Source organism: Barbus barbus (assembly GCF_936440315.1).
Source record: "Barbus barbus genome assembly, chromosome: 5".
NCBI classification, from domain to species: Eukaryota; Metazoa; Chordata; class Actinopteri; order Cypriniformes; family Cyprinidae; genus Barbus; species Barbus barbus.
In genome coordinates this window covers 27,248,986-27,267,723 of record NC_136733.1, presented here as the reverse complement: position 1 = coordinate 27,267,723, position 18,738 = coordinate 27,248,986, and the positions used below count along the sequence as shown (strand labels likewise).

Here is an 18,738-nt window from a genome sequence, read left to right as displayed (position 1 = left end):
TATGTTGTGTTCATCAGTTCTTGTTAACTTGTTCAGTACCTGTTCTGTGTACATTTACATTCAATACGTACATATTTAATTTACTGAAATTAGAAGTGTCCACAGATTAAAATATATATATTTACATTTAGCAGATATTCTGAAAATATGCCACTAAAATAATTATAATTTGATTAGAATTCCAAATGCTTGGGGGTGAATTAAGAAATATCTTGATTTTTGGTTTTAAAGCTGGTTTTAAAACATTTTAAGTCATCTTCAGTCCCTCTTGGAAATTTTCTGAGGCACCCTTGTGGGTCACTGTGTCTTTTTTGAGAACCACTACTCAAAACGTGTTTCTGCTGTTTATAAAATAGATATTGATATTTATTTTGAAAATACTATTTAATAAGCACATTCAAAATAGCATCAGAAAAATATTTCAATATTGTCAAGTTTATGCTAAATGTTTTCTTTATTAATTGTCTATACATAAGGCAATTTAAATAACATGCAATTTATTTATTTTTTTTGTTGGATCTTCACAAAGTACTATTCCAACTTTTGATGTAGCCAAAGACATACAGTCCACAAGGCTGAGTAACTTCCCATTAGTGTCTGACAAGATTCAGAATCAAGCAGTTTTGCAGTGAAAGTGTAATGTCTAAAAGCAGAGGCACGCACAAATTTAGTCATACAATAGTAAAATCTGAATCAGAAGAAGTCATATTCAGAGTTAACACAAACCCTATATTATTCTCTGGAAAAAAAAAAGTGTCTGCCAATTGAAGCACTGTATCTTGATCATTGAGCAATTAAAAGCACCCATACTGTAGAATGAAAAATGATCGAGTGAAAGATTACACGTTACTGCAAGACGACTTCTGCCTCACAGAGGCATGGCGATTCCAGCTGTTTGTGTCCCACTTTCGTTTATCTCCACGTCGACAAAGTAGCAGTGCCTTGAAGGTGATCCGGAAGGACTCGTTGCAGAGGGCGTAGCACATGGGGTTGACCGTGCTGTTTACATAACACAGCCAGTATCCCAGCTGCCAGAGCTTTTCTGGCACACAGTATGAAATGGAAGCCAAAACCATGATGTTGTATGGCGTCCACGTGAGGATGAACGCCAGCAAGATGGCACTTAGTGTCCGGGCCGCTTTTTTCTCTTTAATGATCATATTGATGCGATGTTTAGCTCTGAGCTGATGGCAAATGCTGTGGTCTGACTTTTGGGGTGGTTTTAAGTGGGACTGGTGTCTGATGGGACACCCAGCTGACGAGTTGAACTCTTGCACATCTTTGGTGTCCTCTGATCTACTTTGCAGATCCTTCAACTCAATTGCTGTTGGATTGGATGAAGGTGCTCTCTCCTTGATGTTCTGCTCATGTTCCTCGTCTGTCGAAGAAGACAAGGTGCTATCGTCCTCGTCTTCAATGTTCCAGCTACTGTTGCTGTAAGCCTCCTTGTAACTCTCATGAGCTGACTTCTGCAAAATGGCTGCGGTTTTGTTTTTCGTTGAATTGAAACACCCAACTGACTTGTCTTTGGTTTCGCTTTGTCCTTTTCTGGAATTTGTTTCCTTTGAGCGACTTAAGTTGCTCTTGGTAATGGTTTGGTGCACTGGTTTTTTGTCCAACCCATTCAGAACATCTCTAGTGTTTTTCACAGCGCCAACAAAACCCGCAAGTCCTTTTGCTCTTTTCTCAATTTCCCAATAAATTCGCCAGTACAGAATGATCATGATAGTGACTGGTAGATAGAACGCAGCGATTGCAGTACCGTATGTAAGCGGAGGAACCTTCAAGAACGGGATAGAACAGGCCTGGGCTTCAGCTCCAGATGGTCGTCCAACCGCATGAGGCCAAAACAAGATAGCGGGGCCCCATAGCACAAACGACACCACCCATGCGAGAACGATCAATGCTGCTGCTGTCTTCGGAGTTCGCTTTGTTCGATAAGTCATTGGTCGTGTGACTGAGAAATATCTGTCGAAGCTTATGACCAGCAGGTTCATTACTGAGGCGTTGCTCGCTACATAGTCAAGTGTCAACCATAGATCGCAAGCTAGATGTCCCAGTGTCCAACGGCCCATGATTATGTATGCTGTATATAGATTCATTGACACCATACCCAAGATCAAGTCTGCCACCGCCAGACTCAGAAGATAGTAGTTACTGATGGTCTGTAACTGACTGTTGACTCGGATGGAGATGACCACCAAGGAGTTGCCCAGGATGGTAACGAGAGACAGGGGTCCAGTCACGAGCACGATCAGAACCACCTCCCATACCTGATGACCCCCGAGAGGAGTCATGGTAAGGTTAGTTGCTTGTGAGATGCAAGTGTGGTTCATGTTCCCAGGGGAGACACAACATCAGATCCTTGAAGGGCCAAATGCAATCTTCAGGGGGAAAACCAGAAATTGTCTCTTGCATTACTGATTATGAACACCAGGGGTGCTTTGTGGCTCCGTGTTCTGATAAGAAAGACAGAAAGGTAAGTTTGTTTTGTTTTTTTTTGTTTTTTTTAAAGCGTCTTTGGTAAATGAGGTTACATTCTCTGGCCTTTTGAGGTGATGACTGTTTGAAGCAATATAATTTTAATTGGATACTCTGACCTCTTCTTTTAATAACTAGTTTTACCGATTACCAGTGAGCCTCCCTCATTCACTTATTATTCACTTATGCCTTGATAATTTTTCTTTTTTTTTCTTCTTTTTTTCTTTTCAACACTAAGCAGCAAATATGTTAGGAATGTTTAGAGCCATTGTAATTTTGTTTGTTGTCTTGTTTTAAAAGGTTTATACAGACCTTGCCTCTAAAATATATGAACTTTCCTTGTCTGCCCCCAAAACACTTTATAAAAAAAAACAATATAAAAAAATCATTATGTAAAGGCTTTCATTTACATTTTCTCTGTATACATTTACACATTTACATTATTTTCTCACGTATAACTAATGTATTGACACGTTTTTAAAATGAGGAAAATTGCTGGGGAAAAAATCATTAAAAAAGAGAGAAATTTACTGACCAAAAACTTTTGAACAGCAGTGTAAATTGTTACAAAAAAATCCTATTTTAAATTAATGTTATTTATTTATTTATTTTTCTTCATCAAAGAATATTGAAAAACTAATCACAGGTTCCAATAAATAGAAAAAAAAAAAAAAATATTAAGCAGCACAACTGTTTCCAACGCTGATAATAAATCAACATATTAGAATGATTTAGGACCATGTGAAGACTGGAATAAATGCTGATGAAAATTCATCTTTGCATCCGAGGAATACATTACATTTTAAAGTATATTAAAATACAAAACAGTTCATTTAAATTGCAATGATATTTCACAGTATTACTGTTTTCTTATTTTTGATCAAATAAATGCAGCTTTGATGAGCATAAGAAATGTCTTTAAAAAAACATCAGAAATCTTTTGAATGACAGTGTCAACTCATAAATGTGTCTTAGTTATAACTCATATTAGTTATATCAAAGACAGAAAATAATGTAAATGAAAGCCTTTACATAAGGTTTTTTTGTTTAGTTTTTTTAAACAGTGTTTTCTAAAACATTTGCAAAATAGTTGTTTGTCATGTTCATTGATACGATGCAGAGATTGTTTGCTTTCTCTTAAATTGACAGAGACACATGTATTCTTTTAATTAAGACTCTGCAGATTAAGTTGGTATCATGGTGGTCAATTTATGTAGCCATATAAATATACAGGTTAAATGTGAAGTTTCTAAATAGCGAATCTGTACCCTTAACAATTTCTTTTTGGATTCTCTAATCATATTAAAGACTAATTTGCTGGGTACATGGGATTCCCGATGCAAATACAGCACACTTTTATTAGAAAATACTGATTTACAGGTTATGACCTGAGTCCCTGTGTTTGGCCTGAAAATCTCCAGAAAGTCTTACTATAATTAAATTTTAAATAGCAGTGGCCATGAAATAGCAATAGTTGACAACATGATTAATATACCAAGTGTATTAATAAACAGTCAATTACCTTTTTGGAAACAGTCCTTAAAACTGCCGTTACTCTTAAATTGTACATTTGAGGTCATAAGTTGTATATTTATCTGTTTTCTCCAGATGTCCACTGTAGGATGATACATGATAACCCCTGATGCCATTAGGAATACTTCGATGATGACCAATACTCAAACAACAGCTACTTCCACGGTTGTGTTTGACTTGAAGGAAATCCTAGTAACAGAAAAGAGTTTTTCTAGCTCATCATAACATCGTAGCCCACTGGCTCATCCACTCCATCTGATTAGAGATGACAATATGTCCTCTTCTGGCTGGAGGACCTGAGCTTCAAGCGGCGGAAATAGCCGACTGTCATAATACATGTAAATACTGAATGAGAGGCTGCTAACTGTTCATACTCTCAGCCCTGGGTGACAATGTGCAGACACCTCTCTTCATGTTTACCTCAAATGAGCTCTGAACACTCATGGGTTGGCGACCATTCACCCTCATTTATAAACAAGAATATGGTGTATTACAACAACTGTGAGCCACACCGTTTTTTCTTTCCCTTTGTTTATATATAATACTTGATGTACAAATAACCTGGGTTTCTTCTCAGTGATGGGTTAATGCATGTACACTGTGAGGTTTACATTTAACATTTGTGAGGTAGCTGTACGTCCACAACCAGATTTAAATAGAAACAGCATAACATGATAATGATAATTCTTTACAATCTGGAATGGTTTAATTTAGTCATATAGTCATGTGAAGATGTGTTTTGTTTCATTTAAGTAGTTTAAGACTTTTGATATAAATCTGGTCTCATTTGGACAGAATTGTGACGTAAACCGATGATACAGGTGAGAGGAAAGTAGTGCATTAAACCTGTTCTCTACTTAGCAAACAGTTTATCAGCTTGTTTTATGTAAAACAAATTTGCAATTATGTTTTTCATTTCCACAATTTTTAATTTCCAATTATTACCACCATCTCTGCTGAATCTGTCTCTCATTTTGGAAAAAGTACATGTTTAAGTAGTTAGTTTAATCATTAGCCAAACCGTGTATTTGTTTATATATTTATGTAGATATTTTATTTTGTTATTCATTATTATTTTAATGGGCTCCAAAATGAATATCTGGTCTCTTAAAATCTGTGCACTTTTGCACAAGTTACAGTTCATCTTACCTCACTCTCCCCTATGTATTATTTAAAAAAAAAAAAGAGAATATTTATGTATTTCCAATGAGGACAATCAGTTGTTAACAGATGCCATTGTAGTCAGGGTAAACAACAGTTCTTCTGCTGAGTGAAGATGGAAGTAAAAGACCCCAAGAACATTATAAGGAAGAGGTGGGAGTAAAAGGGAAAGAGGTGAGAAATGTTGTAAATGCTAAGCATGTCTGTGTTTTGTCTCGTAAAAGAGGCTTGACAGTTGTGAGGCTGGTCACGCAAACCCTAAGGTAAAAATGTTACAATGTTTCCTTTAGTTTTTAATAGGCTGTTACTTGTAAAATGCCCATTTCAGGGGTAAGAAAGGAGCAGTACATGGATGCCATGATACAGGCATGCACTGCTGTGTGTTTAATTAAAAAAATAAAATTAAAGTTTTTATAAATTAACATTTTAATATTTAATATTAGTACATTTACATTTACATTTAGTCATTTAGCAGACACTTTTATCCAAAGCGACTTATATGATGACAATGGAAGCAACGAAAATCAACAAAAGAGCAATGATATGCAGGTGCATTAACAAGTCTCAGTTAGCTTAAAGCAGTACACGTAGCAAGGTTTTTTTTATTTATCATTATTATATAATGAATAAAAAGAAAACGGATAGAATAGAAAATGAATAGAGCAAGCTAGTGTTAGAGGCCTTTTATGCTTTTGGTAATTGTAAAATAAAAAGAAAACAAAAAGATTAGAAAAGCTAATGTTAGTTTTTTTTTAAAGAATAGAATTAGAATAGAGAATACAAAAAGGTAGAGTCAGAGGCTCAAATAAAGATGGAAGATTTTATGTTCCCCAAAATTTGTTGTTTGAATAAATAATGATCAGTTGAGGAAAAGTTTGAACAATGTATTCTGTTCTGATCCATGCATACAGAAACTACAAGCCAAGCAGCAAGCCACAAACCTTTGTGTGTGTGTATTCTCAAATAAATAGTCGGCAAACGTTCAGGCCATATCACTACAGTGCAGGGTGGTGTGTCTGTCTTAGGGAGGTGACGTTGAAACGCTGTTCTGCATGATTCATTCACAGACAGCAGGGGGCGCCAGACGGGTTCTCGTCACTTATACCCCAGATAACTATTTTGAAAGTTTTGCGTCTTATTTTTTTAGCTCGATATGTCTATGCTATAGTAATTAATGCAGTAGCCTAGATCGTACACTTCGACGTTTTAACGGAACATTTGAGTCATTGGGATGTTCTGGGTCGCCACAAGGGCTGGACCGAAAATGGGAAAGCATCTGAGAAAACAATTATTTTGAGGGGTGTGTGTGTGTGACCCTCGACTCTTTCCCATTGTTTTAATCGCTCATCTGCGGGACAGGAATTCCACAACGGCTCCCACCCACCGGTCATGCTAGTCGTGCTCATAGAATATTTGAGTTGGTTCTTAATAAATTAATTAGTTTCTGTTTGTCTTATATTTCTCTTTCTTTTATTGAGTCGGTGAGGTGTTCGCGCCACAGGTGGGCTGTGCTCTCTGCGCCACAGGTGGGCTGTGCTCTCTACACCTGTCTACAGGAATGACATGTGATGCTCTGAAGCCTCACTGAAGCGAAGCGGACCGTAGCGCGCGTCCTCTGCACAGCGCGAGCGTGACCTTTAGGTGGACTTGAGGCTGTTGTACTTTTGAAACCAGAGCGGAAAACTTACAGGTAAGACAAACGACTCCTAAGTATGTCTTGTAATCTTTCCAACTCACGTAGACACCTTAGTTTTGCATGTTCCCTAAATTTGACAAAATCAATGTAGTTTGGCGGCTGTCATTTAAACGACTCAGCCGTGTCTCGCTCTCCACGCTATGGAAGCATATGGGTAGCATAATTCATTTAGAAATGTAATATGCAAAATGGCAATGTTTTTCTGTATTTAAATTAAAATTTTTCCATACATTTGTGCAATGTTTAGTGCAATATGAAAATAAAAATTCAATTAATTTACATTTGCCATTTCCTACACTAGTTTTAATATGCAAATTAAAAACACATTTTAACGCTTTATAAGTTGCAAAATGAAAATGTATTACCCAAATTGATTAGATATGTTTAGCATGTCCAAGCAAAAACTTCCATTGCACATTCCAACCAAAAATTACAATGAAGTGTTACTTCCTCCTTGCAGTTTCCTGGCTGTGTAATGGTTATATTTTTTCATACGTTTGTGGAAGCTAAAGAAATCATGCGTCATTTCATTGAAATATATATTTTTTTCAAGAAATAATGTCCATTTGCCCTAAAATTCTCAGTCAAGCCAGTGTAATGGTACTTTGCATATTTGGTTGTAAATTTCCCTGACCAAGTCACCAACAACATTTCTTTTCTTCCTTATTCTTTAATTGTTAAGTATATGAAAAAAAGAGTCTCATACAGTATATGAGAGAATAATTCTGAAGTCTGAACCACCATCTCTGCTGAATCTCTCTCATTTTGGAAAAAGTACATGTCATTAGCCAAACCGTGTATTTGTTTATATATTTATGTAGATATTTTATTTTGTTATTCACATTATATTACATTACGCTAACATGCAAGGAACAAATCTACTCCTTTTAATCACTGAATGCTATATAATGGGCTCCAAAATGAATATCTGGTCTCTTAAAATCTGTGCACTTTTGCACAAGTTACTGTTCATCTTACCTCACTCTCCCCTTTGTATATAAAAAAAAAAGAATATTTATGTATTTCCAATGAGTTGTTAACAGATGCCTTATTGTAGTCAGTTCCCTTTTGCTTCCACCTCTTCCTTATAATGTTCATGGGGTCTTTTACTTCCACCTTCACTCAGCAGAACAGTCATTTACCCTCACGTAGACACCTTAGTTTTGCATGTTCCCTGAATTTTACAAAATCAATGTAGTTTGGTGGCTGTCAGTTAAACGACTCAGCCGTGTCTAGCTCTCCACGCTATGGAAGCATATGGGTAGCATAATTCATTTTGAAATGTAATATGCAAAATGGCAATGCAATATTTAAAATGGCAATGTTTTTTCTGTATTTAAATGTAAATTTTTCCATACATATGTGTAATGTTTAGTGCACAATGAAAATGAAAATTCAATTATATAATTTACATTTGCCATTTCCTACACTAGTTTTAATATGCAAATTAAAAACATTTTAACGCTTTATAAGTTGCAAAATTAAAATGAAAATGTATTGCCCAAATTGATTAGATATGTTTAGCATGTCCAAGCAAAAAACTGTTGCAAAATGATCATGTAAAGGGGACTTATGCAAAAATCACTTTTATAAGGTGTTTGAACACAGTTGTGTGGCCGCAGTGTGTGAAAACAACCAGCCTATAATGGTAAAACCCCACCCACTAATTTTTTTATAATCTAAAAAATCCTAACGAGCAGTTTCAGATTCTCCCTCTGTTCACGTCACCGAGGGGAAAAAGTCCCACCCATTTGTTAACGCTGCCCTATAAGCATAGACACAGCCCTGAGTGAGAAGCAGCAGTCCGACTCCGCCATTACTGTTTACTTGCTGTAGCTGCTGGAGATATACAATGTCAGCGCCAAAGAGGCGTTTCAAGTGTTGTGTTTTGGGATGCACTAACGAACATAGGAGTCTCCGTAGGGATCAATGTCAATGCTTTGTGCGCGAAGGTCAGCTCCAGACAAAGTAAGTATCACGCGTTTGTTTTCCAAAATGCTCTTCTGAAAGAGCTTCTTGGCACTCTGTAAGGCTAATGATGCTAAAGCTACCATTGTCTCTGTCTGTTTTCACTGTTGCTGCCCCTTTTCATCATAATACCGCATGATAATTGTAGCAAAATGCAGAATTTAAGAATGCATTCAGAGCCAAAGATGCAGCAAATAGGTAGCAAAACGGTGATTTAAATGTCTTTTATTTTTCTTAAATGCATTGAGACTTACACTTAAGATGTTTCAATTGCATTTTCATTAAATACCCCACGATAATGTAGTGTATTGCATTATTGCGGAATGCATTATAAAATGCATTCCGAGGCAATCACGCCCGACCTGTCAATAATTACATCAAGGCCAGTATATAGGTCAGTATTCACCATTAACCAAACGCTTTTCACCTGCCTCAAGATCTCTCTCTGTTTGCACACATCGATTGATGCACAAGATCAAACAGACAATGCAATTCTACACTTTTTTTTATTTTTATTTTTTTATACCTATTTGCCACCTTACACCATGTCTATACTGGACGCGATCGTATCGCGCCGCATTGCACCGCATCCAGTGTAAACAGCATCACTGATTATAATGGGTTCAATACTATCTTTTGTCGTGTTCGGTGTAGACACAGTGTTGCCTAATATTTTCTCTGTTCTAACCCATAATGGAGAGTGCGTCCCGTGACACCTAAGCATTGTGCACGCCTCACTATAGAATTACACTGCCTGTTTGCTTATAATGTGCAATCGAAGTTTTTGCTTGGACATGCTAAACATATCTAATCAATTTGGGTAATACATTTTTCATTTTAATTTTGCAACTTATAAAGCGTTAAAATGTCTTTAATTTGCATATTAAAACTAGTGTAGGAAATGGCAAATGTAAATTACATAATTTAATTTTCATTTTGCACTAAACATTGCACATATGTATGGAAAAATGTCAATTTGAATACAGAAAAACATTGCCATTTTGCACCAAACCTTAAGAATCTCTTGAACATTGTTAATTTAAGGCAACGGCAAATTTTCTTTTAATGATTTTATGTCCTCATAAATGAAGAAAAATCATATCACTTTGTGTACTCAAATGCCTCTTCTTCAAGAATAGTAAAACTTACAAGCCTTCATATCTTTCATATCCTAAAATGTCTTCAATGTATAGATTTACAGTGAACTAATCATAAACCATTTCCATTTTTATCATTTATCAAATGATTTATATAATTTCAAACATTGTGACTATATGATGTAAATGGTGGCATCATTTCCACAGTAAACAATTTAACCTAAATATTATTTTTCCAAAATATAGTATCAGTGAAGATAATGTATTTTGGATAAACTGCCAGTTTTGACACTAGCCTTAGCCTGAGTCAGCCAAAAATGTATAAAATGTAATTTTGCCACAGAATGATAAAAAATCTCTTGTGTAAGCCCACTGTTAAAACATTTTAGTTGACAAATTGAATGTACTAGTGAGAATGTGAATTGTATTGTCTAAATGTCCACAAACATGCCCATATGAAGTAATGCCTATAGCATATCCCCCCTCCTTTTTTAGATAAACTGAGTATGGAAGCATTTTCATAATTCAAATGTAATTATTTACATTTTAATTTACACACAGTTTAGATTGCTTAAAGCAATTATAAACTCATAAAAAGGTGCAAAAGCTGTCACTTTTAAAAGATGCTAATATGTATTGTTTAGGTACTGATATGTGTACACTGTGTACTTTCAAGGTGTGCACTTTTTGAAAGGGTATCACCCCAGGGACAGCTTTTGTTTCTGTTTTTCTGAGAGTGTACTTCATTACCTCTAGACAACTGTTACAAAACTGTCTGTCACAGAAATTTGAGATCTGTTACAAAGTTTGACCCCTGTTGCATTATTATGTGTTTGCAGCCCAAACTAAGCTTCAGTGATTACACTAAACAACTTCAGTGATTACACTATTTTTCAGTTAACTTCAGTGTTGATTATTTCCAAATTCAGACAGCATTGACGATTAAGAACGATGGAAACGGTAGGTATAACAACTGTGTGTGATACTTTTTTTTAAAATTTGTTTTATGACTTTTATCCTGGTAACCACCGAAAGCATCTCTGTATGGGAGTTCTCGTGTTGTATTTCACCCCAAGCAAAATGTACACTAGGACTAGGCCTAATTCCAACTGTTTTAAATCTTCTCAGTGTGATGCAATGAATTGCATATTTTGTTGAGCAAGTTCACATCAGTGCCATGTTGGTGACACCTGTAGGCAGCTATTTGCCTAATATTAAAATCAGAACCCAATCAGCTTCATCAATGTCATACATAACACTAAAGTAAAATATTTGTATTTACTCTGAAATGTAATATGAATATTACATTAGAACATACCTGGGAAATATTATTAACAATATTCTTCTATATTGTCAGAGAAAGCATGTTTTGCCATAAACGTGTAGTGCCGTTAAATGGAATGTATCACTTTTGCAACTCTTGCAACAGAGTATTTCTGCTTTGCTCTGTTCCAGACAGGGCCAATGAAATTACCATGTGTTCCAAATAGAGGTTTCACTTTGGGACAAAATGGGATGTAGTGAAATTCGCTCAATGAAGTCGTTAATGCAGGGAATCTTTGTACACCGTGCCATTATAAAAAAGCAGTAATCCATGCATTCTGTGTCAAGTAGAAGAAGAAAATAAATACTGTTCTCTTGCTATAGAGAAATTCTGCTTGCATATATGATCTGCCATAGTGATTTGATAAATTACACTGTTTACATTATTCAGAGGAAGGAATTCATCAGGGTGTCTCTGGGATTGAAGCTGTTCAAAACTGTGCATAGGCCTGTTCAAGAATCCAGCATCTTAGCAGTTTACCTTAAAAGGATAGTTCACCCAAAAAATAAAAGTTTATTCATCATTTACTGAAGATATTTTGATGGTTCCCATTGACTTCCATAGTATTTCTTTCATTAATATGGAAGTCAACGAGAACTAACAGCTGTTTGGTTCTTCAGAATAATTAAAAATATCTTCTTTTGTGTTCTACATAAGAACTTACAGGTTTGGAATGACATGAGGGTGAGTAAATTATGACAATTTTAATTTTGGGGTGAACTATTCCTTTAAAGGGATTGTTTACCAAAAATGAAAGTCATTTACTCACTCTCATGTTGTTCCAATCCTGTATAACTTTGTTTCTTCTGTGGGTCTCAGTTTTGGAACGACATGGGGGTAAGTAAATAAAGACCATCGACTCTACCGTGCGACTCCACCGGGCAGGGACACCGGCAAGGGATAGTAGTAGCTTTTTATTTAATTTTTTCATTGATATGTTTATTATTGAAATGTTGTTGTTATATGCATGTGTTAATTTTATTTAATTTCTTTCTTTTCTTAAATATGTGGGTAGATAGTATTTATAGAGTTGTAACTTTTTAGTTTTAGTTACTTTTTCTTATTTGTAAGTCGCTTTGGACAAAAGCGTCTGCTAAATGACAAAAGTAAGTAAGTAAAGTAAAGTAAATAATAATAGAATGTTAATTTTTAGTCAACTATTCCTTTAATTAGCGAGCGGACAAAATAGTTTACTGGCAATTATTCAGAGGTGGGTAGTAACGAGTTACATTTACTTCGTTACATTTACTTGAGTACATTTTTTGGGTAACTAATACTTTTAGAGTATATTTTAAAATGGGTACTTTTATTCTTACTCAAGTATATTTTTAGAGAAAAAACGGTACTTTTACTTCGTTACTGTGGGCGACTCTCCTCTCGTTACTGTATCTTAATGCAATACAAGTTAAAAATGCTTTGGTTTATTCCAAACGCGCCGTCTACTTTTCTCTGGGCAATGAACGATGCCCATTCGCGAATGATTCATTCTTTTGAGTCGATTCTGTTTAAAGGCTTAATCAAACCAGTTGGCAAACCAGTGAATCGGTTCGCGAATCAGTTTGAATGATTCGTTCAGTTCCCTGCCGCACGCGCTGAGTCTCTGAAGCGGTTCTCACTCAGATAACAGAGAGTTTAAGAAGATCTTTTATTAGATGAACACCGCGTGTGCTGTCTACTGTTCCACAGGTATAGGCCACGATACCACTAAGACATTACCAGTTTGTTCTACATGTACCTTACATTAAATACAATGTATCATTTATACATTAAATAAGCTGTCACAGAGTATGAAATGAACACCCGCGGAAGCCGCGTTAGCTCTGTGCAGCGGCGCGTGGCCTGCTCTAGACACAATTAATATTCATATTTTTACAATATTTACGCTTGCAAAAATATAGGCTACATTTGTTTACAGTTTGCAGAACAGAAGATCCGTCAATATGCATTTGTTTCGTTATGTTCAGAGCAGTCATGTGAGGCGTTTTCAGAGGTTTCAGTGTCAGAGGTTATAGGATAATACATAATTAATTTACTTTAAAATATAATTTAATTCAGTGATGCAAATCAGAATTTTCATCAGCTGTTACTCCAGTTTTCGGAGTCATATGATCCTTCAGAAATCATTATAATATATCGATTTATTACCAGTGTTGGAAACAGTTTTGCTGCTTAATATTTTTTGGAACCTGTGCTATTTTGTTCAGTATTCTTTGATGAATAGAAAGCTAAAAAGAGCAGCACTGATAATAAATCAACATGATTTCTGAAGGATTATGTGACTCTGAAGACTGGGGTAAAGGCTGATGAAAATTCTGATTTGCATCACTGAAATAAATTACATTAAAATATATATATATTTTGAACGGCAGTGTGTGTGTGTGTGTATACACATACACATTACATAAATGTAATCTATATATCTAAATAAAAATAGACTATATTCAGTACCTACCAAAGTAACTAGTAACTAACTACTTGAGTAGTTTTTTTATCCGATACTTTTTTACTCTTACTCAAGTAACTATTCAGACTATTACTTTTACTTTTACTTGAGTAAATATTTCTAGAAGTACTTTTACTTTTACTTGAGTACAAATTTTGGGTACTCTACCCACCTCTGCAATTATTAAATAAAGGTATGTCCCTTTAGGAACATCCACAAAACTGAAAGTTTTTGAAAGTTCTACTCAAATTTACTGGGCTTGCAATCCATTACAGCATTTCTTCTGTGTGGACAGAACCCAACGTTTGCCATTGTTTTGTTTAGTCCGTATTTCAGACTGTACAGTGACTCTGAAACTGGTTCGCACAGCAAACATACAAAGATACCATGTCTGCTCAGAGATGCTTTCAGTTGAATGTTTTGCCAGATAATATTTGTGTTTTATGCGTGTCAGTGTGTTAGTCTGGTGAGGTCTATTTTTTGAGTGTTAAGTGATGTGATGAAGCAGCAACAAAGGTGGTCAGTACAGGATGTTTGTGCATGCTTGCTTTTAAATGAAAGGCAAAATTGTTGATGTAAAGAAGGTAAAGTGCCAAATTCTGCTGAACCAAAAAAAGAGACAGCGGCTCTGAAGTGATCTTACAGCATACACACAAACTGTTTGTTTGTTTATGTGTGAGTTTGAAAGGGCATTGCATGAGCCTGAAGGGGGCTGGCATGAATTTGTCTTTATCATGTGTTCATCACCGGATTAATTATGTACTAGATGTGTGTGGGTGTGTTTATGTGTGTTTGTTGTCTGCTACCATGGTTACCATGTCCATCATTGCTCTGTGTTTGCTATGTCTGATGCTGTGAATAATTCATTCAGCCCTTCAGTTGGCAATATGCATGAACAGCTCATTGGTATCCATGAGTAGTTTTGCGTTTAAATTTGAATAGGAGATTATGAAAGTGCACACCCTCTGTATCCGTATTATAATGGCATGCTGGATTGATTAAAATCTCATCTTCCTGTCTCTCTCGGTTTTCCACTAGCCCTATAAATATGATTAATGAGATCATACGTCAGGCCTCCTCAACATAAGCCAAGTGTTTCCAGTTGTATGATGCTTTGGCTAAACGCGGTCAAAATCCAGCCCAAAATTATTTTCAGAATACAGCCAAGAGGAGAAGAGAGTGAGCATTCTATAAACTTGATATTGTTTTCTCTTTTAGTATTTAAGCAATGTTACACTTGCAGTCTTACACTTGCAGACTTAATATCAGAATGGTGTTAATTTGGCCACTTGTAATCATCAACATTGTGCGTACACTACAGTATATACAGTACAACAGTAAGAGTATGATATTGATTATATATTATATTGAGAAAATACAAAAGTTCAGTTTAAATACAAAAATTAATATTCTGTATTTCAGACAGAATTTGGCCAGTTAGGTCATTTTTTTCTTCACCATTGATTTCTATGCATGATCACTTCCAAAATGCAGCATGATGTATGGAAATTGAGAATAAAATCAAAGAAATATTATGTTTTTATTATATATATATATATATATATAGGAAGAATTTATATACACACACTATACTGTATTATATTGTGATTGACAGCTATTATAAATATGACAGAAAGAGTTTTTAGTGGCAATAAATAGGTAGTAGGTCTGCATCCAGTCCAGTAAAATAGAATTCAGAAGGGGAACCAGTGTTGTAGTGTTGTTGTGATCTTGAAGCACTGCTTGTCTAGTCTAGCAAAAAATCTAGGAAAAAATGAGCTTTTAAAAGGCTTAGATGTGTTTGCATTGTTTCTGTGCTTCATCTGTTTGTAATTTCAAGACAGAAAGAGAAAACAGGCAAAAAAAGAGAGACAAATAGTTTGGCTTTTGCTGACGAATTACATTTATGCATCTGACAGCTATTCGGTGATCATTTGTTTCAAATGTGCCTGAGCGTGTGAGGAAAAAGAGGGAGGGACTGAAGAGGGAGAGAAGGAAAGGGGGGAAAGAGAAGAAATGTTCTGAGGATGAATCATGTGATGTTTGTTTGGCCATTTTAATAGCCTGTAGTCATGTTTGCGTCTAGTGTCAGCGATTAGATGTTAGACTATTTTTCCTAACTCTCTCACTGTTTAATTGCCTTTTACTGACACAAGTTAGATTCTACAAAAACTAAACCTACAACCCTTTCTCTCTTTCCTTCCTTTGTAAAGGGATGACTCAGCCCTGTTTTTTTCTGTGTGCAAAGGGAAAGAGAAGGATAACAGATGGTGGAAATAGAAACTGTTGAAGAAAGAGATCTATTGAAGATAGGGAAAAAGGAGGGAGAGTCTGATAGAGATTGACTTACAAAGTAAAGCAAGAAAGTTTGATAACAGGAAAGAGAGAGAAGCGTTTTGTTTGTGAAGTTTTTAAAGTGGTCTTTTGACTAATCAGCTGTGGGTGGGGCTTTGGGTGTGGGAGACTGTCATCAATGTTTCCCTTCATGGACGTCTAGAGCAACAGGGAAGAAGAGAACAAATTAATTTGTTTTAGTTAGCGTGAGAGAGGGGGAGAGAGAGGAAAGCTGTATTAGTGTGTAAGTGTGGAGGATGGACCTTCAGCATGTGTGAATGTGGATGTGCGTGTGCTTTAGTTTAGTTTAGTTCTCAGTGTATGTTACATGCCGGAACGAGAGGAACTGCCTGCATGCGATAAAATGCACACACAGACCTGTCAGACACACCTTGAAGATTGTTAGTGAAGAAAACCTTGCACGAGGGATTCCCTTAAAGAGAAAGAGAGACGGGGGAGAGAGAGAGAGATAGGGAGAAGGATGAAATACCGCCGCAGGGTAAGACTTCTTGTTTTAATTACATCTATGTGGGTGTGTCGTGTATGCCTGCATTCCTGTTTTCAAACAGTGACGTTTTAAGGTGAAAATCAATGCTCCATTTAGTGTTTTTAGTGTATGTATTAGCATGGTGGGTTGCAGACATGTTTTTTGATTGTTTGAGTGAGCACAGAGGCTTTGTTGTTGATTTGCCACTCATTTATGCATAGAATGTCATGCATAGCTATAGCAACACACTGCACAAGATATCTTTCCTACAAGGTCAGTTTGCCTGTCTTTGTGTCCCAGATAGAGATCACTCATATGGGCTGCACAGCAAAGAACAGCCCTTATATGGAAGAACTGGAGACTTATAAACTCAAAATGGCTCAGTGCCAGATTATACAGCAAAATTGTATTACACCTTCCTCAGGGAGTACAGTACCCGCATTCTTAAGCTGTAGAAATGGTGTCCACAGGCTACTGCTTTTGAAATACCACATATAAATCTCTGTTGGATTCATACTCATACTGTAATTTATTATTTGAGTCACACAAGCAGCTCAAATGGCTTGAGAGCTCTTTTATACCTGGTATTTTGGGTAGTTGCAGAAGTAAAAGTGGTCTAAAACATTTGTGATCCAGTCACTGAAACTATATGTGGTGAAATACATGTGACCACATCATGTTTATCTTTGTCTGTCCTGGTGCATCATGGCAGCAGCAAAGAATAGACTACTCAAATCAATCCACATTTGCATTAAAACAGTTATTTTAAATATTGGTTATGTGTGATACAGTATGTATGTATATGTATATATATATATATACAGTGTTTATATATATATATTCTGTATATATACAAAAAAATCAGATCTTGAGAAATCTCAAAAACCACCAGCTTTAGGACTTTGAGTATACAAAGGTGACCAGACGTGCCACTTCCTGGGGACCCGTTTTGCACTACACGTGTCCCTGGGAAGTGGCACATCTGGTCACCTTAGAGTATACTCACCTTATGGGGAAAAAAGATGGTCTGTACTTTCATCAAATATGTGACCCGTACTCGCAAAATGAGTTGGAATAAGCAAATTTTCAAAAATGTTTTTTTATTTTTTATTATTATTTTCTCATTCTCCATTAAATACTTTGAAAAATGAAATATGACTTGTTGGTATCGGACAAAAAAAAGTAAAAGACGCAAATAAACAGTAGTTTAATCAAGAGCAGCGAGAGATTCTGTCTTTTCTTTTAAAGTATGATTAACATTGAGACGGCTCTATATTAAGACCTACTGTAATGCATCGATCTAATCTAATGATGTAATCTTCATCAGCATGGGTTTAAAAATGATATTTCACTGGTTTGGACTCATGTCATCGAGAATTCGATACGAATATTCACAAAACTGGAATGCTGTGCTTTGCAACAGTAGACCTACAACTTGTGGTGAGAAGCAGCAGGAGTCGTCCAGAAGTGAGCAGAGAAAAAGGTACTCCTCTTAGAAAACTTACAAATAAAGATCATTTTGGATTTTTAATTACTATTTGGAGCATTGGGATCACTAGATGAGGGCTTAATGAACTCATTTTTGTGAAAACATCAAATTCGACCAAAACTGACATTTTTTACTTCTTTTGCCTGAAGCTCAAAATTAGCCCGTGCACATTCCGACTTATTTTGCAAGCATGGGTCAAAGTGTAATAGAAACTCAAAAATAATGGTGCTTTTTTAACCTGTAGAAGAGTATGTTTTAATTTTAAGTTAATCTGAGCATTAACTTTACATAATAGTGATGAATAACTTTCTAAGTTTGTCTAACTTGTGTATAAGCTTGTTGAGCAAACTGAAATGGTTATATAGAATTACTTCTCTACACCAAAACAAGTTGAATATTGTGTAGAAGTTGTATTGAAATGGAAAAAAACTTCACATAAGAGAACACTAATCACCCTAACAGTGACTTTTGCAAAAAAAAATATAATCAGAAACACTTCTTAGATTGAATTCTGAATAACAAAAAAAGTATTATCATAAGTCCCCATGCTTTAACGCAAAAACGACAACAACAACAACAAAAATCATCAGTGCATTATCAGTGAGCAAACTGAGCATGCTCAGCTGCCTCACCATTCAATTTGGCAGGTTCTTGCTGTGTAATATTTTAAGCTGCTCATACTAAATGGCTTCAAAGTTGACTTTACTTATTTTTTTTTATATAAT

General features: G+C 35.7%; 2 protein-coding genes across 3 annotated transcripts in view; one reads left to right on the top strand and one right to left on the bottom strand.

Annotated features, from left to right (window-relative positions):
• Positions 1–839: 839 nt before the first annotated feature.
• LOC306869480 (muscarinic acetylcholine receptor M1-like) lies at positions 840–2,336 on the bottom strand (the record flags this gene model as incomplete). Its single annotated transcript, XM_079416252.1, has 1 exon — positions 840–2,336. The coding sequence occupies one exon, from the start codon at positions 2,334–2,336 to the stop codon at positions 840–842; it is 1,497 nt and encodes a 498-aa protein (XP_079272378.1).
• Positions 2,337–6,276: 3,940 nt separating this feature from the next.
• Positions 6,277–18,738, top strand: part of LOC306869978 (unconventional myosin-Ic) — a 28,605-nt gene continuing 16,143 nt past the window's right edge. The window contains exon 1 of one of the 2 annotated variants that reach the window (XM_079416970.1): positions 6,277–6,865. Coding sequence is in view for 1 of the 2 variants with exons in the window: in XM_079416969.1 (XP_079273095.1) it covers positions 16,519–16,536 (18 nt within the window). In the remaining variant the exon portion in view is untranslated. Of the gene's footprint in view, positions 6,866–15,945; positions 16,537–18,738 lie in introns of those variants that run through there. The other variant, XM_079416969.1, reaches the window with a different exon arrangement.